The sequence below is a fragment of the Somniosus microcephalus genome, unplaced genomic scaffold, assembly GCF_052327205.1.
Source record: "Somniosus microcephalus isolate GS21.2 unplaced genomic scaffold, FLI_Smic_1.0 unresolved_chr9, whole genome shotgun sequence".
Taxonomy (NCBI): Eukaryota; Metazoa; Chordata; class Chondrichthyes; order Squaliformes; family Somniosidae; genus Somniosus; species Somniosus microcephalus.
Window position 1 is genome coordinate 36,673,928 of NW_028225187.1, and position 6,522 is coordinate 36,680,449.

The 6,522-nt window shown below is 45.8% G+C and overlaps 1 protein-coding gene across 1 annotated transcript; it reads left to right on the forward strand.

The window, feature by feature from the left end:
- Positions 1–396: 396 nt before the first annotated feature.
- On the forward strand, positions 397–4,460 carry LOC147085072 (NLR family CARD domain-containing protein 3-like). Its single transcript, XM_085979419.1, has 3 exons — positions 397–1,186; positions 4,061–4,147; positions 4,289–4,460. Exons 1-3 carry the CDS (start codon positions 510–512, stop codon positions 4,458–4,460), a joined length of 936 nt encoding a protein of 311 aa, XP_085835545.1. The 5' UTR covers positions 397–509.
- The last annotated feature ends 2,062 nt before the right edge of the window (positions 4,461–6,522 follow it).

The window sequence follows — 6,522 nt, forward strand, 5'->3', positions numbered from 1 at the left end:
TCAATGACAGGATCGATTTTGCTGACAATCGGAGAAATACAGAACCTCAGCACATGTGCACAGATCCTGAAGACTGGTGTGAAGTGTCTGACATTGTGGACAGTTTAATACAGCACAAGCTGCTCCCAGGATGTTCAGTGCTAGTGAGAGCCGCCCCACTGCATTACATTTATTGGAAATGGCTGAGATCGGTGTCTGGGCTGAAATCCTGGGATTTGTTGGTGAAGAACGGAAGGAATATTTCAACAAGTTTTTTGAAGATCAGATGGTGGCAGCAGCTGTTTTTAAACACGTGGAGGAGAACGAGATCCTGTACACCATGTGCTACAACCCTTCCTACTGCTGGATCCTCGGTCTGTCACTGGGCCCCTTCTTTACAAAGAGACAGGAATCAGAAGCAAGTTCCCAAGACAATCACCCAACTATATTCCTACTATATTTACAACATTCTTAAAAACCATGGCCGAGAGATTGAAAGCTCCCGTGATGTGTTACTGAAGATTGGTGAGATGGCCTTCACAGGAGTCTCCGAGAAGAAGATTGTGTTTGGAAATGGAGATTTGATCAAGTACAATCTACAACCTTCCCAGTTCCTGTCTGGGTTCATGATGGAACTTTTGGAGAGAGATGAATCTGCCCAGAGCGCGGTGTACACATTCCCGCACCTCACCATCCAAGAGTTTGTAGCCGCACTCGCACAATTCCTGACTCCAGATCCCGGGGACATCCTGAAACTCCTCAGAGAATCCCACAGCAAGGAAGATGGGCGATTTGAGATATTTCTCCATTTTGTTGCTGGTCTCTCCTCCCCACAGGCAGCTCGGCCCCTGGAGGAGTTTCTGGGTCCATTTCTTCATCAAACCACCTGCCGAGTGATTGATTGGGTGAAGGAGAAGATTGAAGGACAGATTGGAAACACAACGAGTGAAACTGGTAAAAGGAACCTGCTGAATATATTCCACTACCTGTTTGAGTCTCAGAATAAAGCACTGGCTCAGACCACAGTGGGATCTGTGAAAACACTTACATTTAGTGGATTGCCATTGACTCCGATTGACTGTGCAGTCCTGTCTCATGTCATTGGACTCTGTGATACGATAAAAGAACTCGGTCTAGAGAACTGCAACATTCTGTGTGAAGGACTCCAGCGGCTGGGCCCCGTGCTGCACAAATGCCGGGTGTTGAGGTAACAGTTTATTTGTCTCTAACTGTTGGGTGAATTGTAGAACAGTCAGGCATTGTGTTGCTGCTCCGTAATGTAGGGAAACAAACAGTTCAGTTAAACCAGAGAGAAGCGGATTCAACACAAATATGACCAATAATAAGAGGATCGGTCAGTAATTCCCTAAGGACTGGAGAATCTAAAATGGATCCTTGTGAACAAGTAGGGATCAGCAGATACAGGTCACTGAGAGTCTGATAATTTAATTACAATAAATAATACTTAATAAGGCTGGACAGCGGAATGTAAACATAAAATATAAACAGTCAGTAAAGATAAAATTAATTTTAAATGTTTTCCACATCCACCATATCAACTGGAAACAGGAGAGAAACCCGAGTTTAAATCTCTAACAGTTCGACATTTACTCCAATACTGTGCCCTGTCGAGGGGGTAGTTTCCTGGATTGGGAATATTGGGGGATCGGGAATTCTTCCAGCTGTAAATGTTTACAACTATACACATTCTTAAAGATTTAGTAGATTGATAATCAGGATCTTAAACCTGCTGGTGAAAAGGTTCCAATCTAAGCGGAGTACAGACACACACCGGCCAGCGGTGGGGCCTCGCACACAGCGGGCGGCTCCTGGGTAAACTGGGGGCAGTGAACCCGGGAATTCCCCATAATCTGCCCCCATGTGAGTGAGGCACCGCTCGGGGAGGGAGCTTGCGATAATACCCAAAAACTGTCGGGCCAGTTACACCTGAAATAAATGTAGAGCCAGCTTAATGGCAATAAAGTGAGAGACTACCCTTCCCTGTAAACTAGGAGCACAGGGACATTTAAAACTTGTAATGGGACAGAATAAACTCTCTTGCTGCTATTGACAAGCATTCACTATAAGCCCTCTGACTCCCACAGCTACCTGGAATACACTTCCTCACACCTCGCTTCCTGTAAGGACGCTGGTCCATTCTCCCAGTTTTTCTGTCCCTGCCGCATTTGCTCTGATGATGCCACCTTCCATATTAGTGCTTCCGACATGTCTTCCCTTTTCCTCAACCGAGGATTCCCCTCTACCGTGGTTGACACGGCTCTTGACCATGTCCATTCTATCTCCTGCACTTCTGCTCTCACCCCTTCCCATCCCACCCGGAACTACGATAGTGTTCACCTTGTTCTCACCTTTCACCCCACCAGCCTCCGCATTCAATGGATCATCCTCCACCATTTCCGTCACATCCAGCGTGATCCCACCACCAAACACTTCTTCCCCTCACCTCCACTTTCAGCATTCTGAAGGGACCACTCCCTCCGCGACACCCTGGTTCACTCCTCAATCACCCCAACATCCCTTCCTCTTCCCTTTCCCCTTCCCAATGCACCATCCCATGCAAGCGCAGGAGATGCAACACCTGCCCTTTTGACTCTTCCCTTCCCACTGTCCAGTGCCCAAAACACTCCTTCCAGGTAAAACAGTGATTTACTTATACTTCTTGCCATTTAGTATATTGTATTCACTGCTCACGATGCGGTCTCCTCTACATTAGGGAGAGCAAACGCAGATTGGGTGACCGCTTTGCGGAACACCTCCGCTCAGTCCGTAAGGGTGACCCCGAGCTTCTGGTCACCTGTCACTTTATTCTCTGCTCCACTCCCACTCTGATCTCTCCATTCACGGCCTCTTACACTCTTCCAACAAAGTACAACATAAGATCGAGGAACAGCACCTCATCTTTCAATGAGGCACTTTACAGCCTTCTGGACTCAATATCGTGTTCAACAATTTCAGACGATAAACTCAGCCCCTATTTTATTCGTTTCATTATTGATTTTCCTTTTCCCTTGTTTTTCTCTCGCATGTCAGCTGTTGATGACTTTGCCATTGACATTTACACCTTAGCTAGATTCATCATTTGATTTTTAACTTGTCCCATTACCATCACCTTTTGCTTGCACCATTATCCCTTTTGTCTTTTAATCTCTCCTGTCTTCCACCCTATCACAGACCTTCCCTTTTGTTCTTTTCTCCGCTCCCCCCACCTTTCCCGGCCCCTACACTGGCTTAAACATCTGTTACATCTGTAACTTGTTCCAGTTCTGACGAAGGGTCCTTGTCCTGAAACATTAACTCTGTTTCTCTCTCTACAGATGCTGCCTGACCTGCTGGGTATTTCCAGCATTTCCTGTTTTAATTTCAGCATAAATTGTCCTTGTTATATAAAATCCTGGGGAACGGATTTTACAGCAGCAGTTATCATTTCACAATATAACTCACCCCGAGATATTATACAGCTTAATATAATGCACAGAGTATAAAGTACAGGGATTCACCGCTTTATTATTTAATTCTGGGAAAATAACCCCATTCCCATAAAATCCGGGATTTACAGAGCAGCAGAAATGGGACAAATTTCTCCAAATATGACGAGGCCGGTCACTGAGCTCCGGGAGGGTAATTCTGATCATCAGGGAATGAGACCGGACTGAGGGACATTTTAAAGGCTTCACACAGACGGCACTTTATTTAATAAATACATTTACGGACAGTCCCTGAATATATGGGCAGTTGGACAGAGTGAGGTACATTCCCAGTGAGGGGGGAATTTCACAGGTCAGCGGGCGCCATCAGTGGCGGGTTCGTTGGGACCCCGACCTTACCCGACACGACCCCACCCCCACACAACCTGGCCCCAACCGACCCGACCCGACCCCGGCCCCTGCCCCCACCGACCCCGACCCGGCCCCACACGACCCGCCCGGGTGGGAAATCGCGGGTGGGAACCAGGTTATTGATTTCCTGAAGTATTTTGTGATTGCTGTAATATCCCAGAGAGAAAATTATATCCGATCCGGGCTTTGATTCAGTTTTTCTCTCTCTCTCTGTTTGTGTTTAGACTGGGTTATAATAAACTGGGAGATTCAGGAGTGAAACTATTGTTTGCTGCTCTGAGGAACCCGGACTGTAAAATACAGAAACTGGAGTAAGTACCAGACTGTGAGAGATTGTGTTTATAATAACTGGATGTCTGACACTGTACATTAATATTTGTATCAGTAATGTTGTTATTAATAAACTCTGGGGATTTACCCTGATTCCTGTTATTTCTCTCTCTGATCCCCAGTCTATGGGTTGTCGGTCTCACAGATTCTTGTGCCGAGGATCTCTCCTCCGCTCTCAGTACAAACGGCTCACTGACGGATCTGTCCATGGAGTTCAACTCCTTCACAGACCGATCTGTTCCGGCTCTCAGCCACCTCATACTGAACTGCAGGAGTCTGGAGCGGATCTGGTGAGTGTTTGTGTTAATATTTAATGTAATACATAGAAACATAGAAACATAAATGATAGGAGCAGGAGTAGGCCATTCGGCCCTTCGAGCCTGCTCCGCCATTCAATGAGATCATGGCTGATCATCCAAATTCAGTAACCTGTCCCTGCCTTCTCCCCATATCCCTTGATCCCTTTAGCCTCAAGAAATATATCCAATTCTTTCTGGAATATATTTAATGAACTGGCCTCCACCGCCCTCTGTGGCAGAGAATTCCACAGGTTCACCATTCTCTGGGTGAAGAAATTCCTCCTCATTTCAGTCCTAAATCGCTTACCCCTTATGCTTAGACTTTGACCCCTGGTTCTGGACTCCCCGGCCATCAGAAACATCCTTCCTGCATCTAGTCTGTCCAGACCTGACAGAATTGTATAGGTTTCGATGAGATCCCCTCTCAAATTTCTCAACTCCAGTGAGTATAAGCACAATCGACACAATCTCTCCTCATACTTCATTCCTGCCATCCCAGGTATCAGCCTGGTGAATCTTCGCTGCACTCCCTCCATGGCAAGAACGTCTTTCCTCAGGTAAGGTGACCAAAACTGCACACAATACAAGAGGTGCGGTCTCATCAAGGCCCTGTACAACTGTAGCAAGACACCCTTGTTCCTTTACTCGAACCCTCTTGCTACGAAGGCCAACATACTATTTTGCCGCCTTAACCGCCTGCTGCACCTGCATGCTTACCTTCAGCGACTAGTGCACAAGGACACCCAGGTCTCTTTTCACTTCCCCTTCTCCCAATCTATTGCCATTCAAATAATAATCTGCCTTACTGTTTTTGCCACCAAAGTGGATAACCTCACATTTATCCACGTTATAGTGCATTTGCCATGTTTCTGCCCAATCATCCAACCTGTCCAAATCGTATTGGAATTTCACGACATCCTCCTCACAGCTTACCCTCCCACCCAGCTTTGTGTCGTCTGCAAATTTGGAGATATTACATCCAATTCCCTCGTCCAGATCATTAATATATATTGTGAACAGCTGGGGTCCTAGGACCGATCCTTGCGGTACCCCACTAGTCACTGCCTGCCACTCGGAAATCGACTCGTTTATTCCAACTCTTTGCTTTCTGTCCACCAACCAGTTCTCTATCCAAGTCAATACCTTGCCCCCAATCCCATGTGCCTTAACTTTACACGCTAATCTCTTATGTGGGACCTTATCGAAAGCCTTCTGAAAGTCCAAATACACCACATCCACTGGTTCTCCCTTACTTTTTACCAGTTACATCCTCAAAAAATTCCAGTAGATTAGTCAAGCATGATTTACCTTTTGTAAATCCATGTTGACTTTGCCCGATCCTGTCACTGCTTTCCAGGTGCTCTGCTATTACATCTTTTATAATAGGCGCTAGCATTTTCCCACTACCGATGTCAGGCTTACCGGTCTATATTTCCCCGCTTTTTCTCTACAACCTTTTTTGAATAGTGGGGTAACATTAGCTACCCTCCAATCCATGGGTACCGTTCCAGAGTCTATCGAAGATGACCAGCAATGCATCTACTATCTCTAGGGCCACCTCATTAATTACCCTGGGATGTAGACCATCAGGCCCTGGGGATTTATTGGCCTTCAGTCCCATCAATTTACCTAACACCATTTCCCTACAAATGCTGATTTATTTCATTTCCTCCCTTTCATCAGACCCTATGTTCCCCGGCATCTCTGCGAGGTTATTTCTGACCTCCTTTGTGAAGACAGAACCAAAGTATGTATTTAGTTGGTCTGCCATTTCCTTGTTTCCCAAGATAAATTCCCCTGTTTCTGACTGTAAGGGACCTATGCTTGACTTCAGCAATCTTTTTCTCTTCACATATCTATAAAAGCTTTTAAAGTCAGTTTATATGTTCCCTGATAGCTTACTCTCATATTCTATTTTCCCTTTCTTAATTAATCCCTTTGTCCTCCTTTGTTGACTCCTAAACTGCTCCCAATTCTCAGGATTATTGCTTTTTCTAGCCAATTTATATGTCCTCTCCTTGGATCTTATGCTATCCCTAATTTCCCTTGTTAGCCAC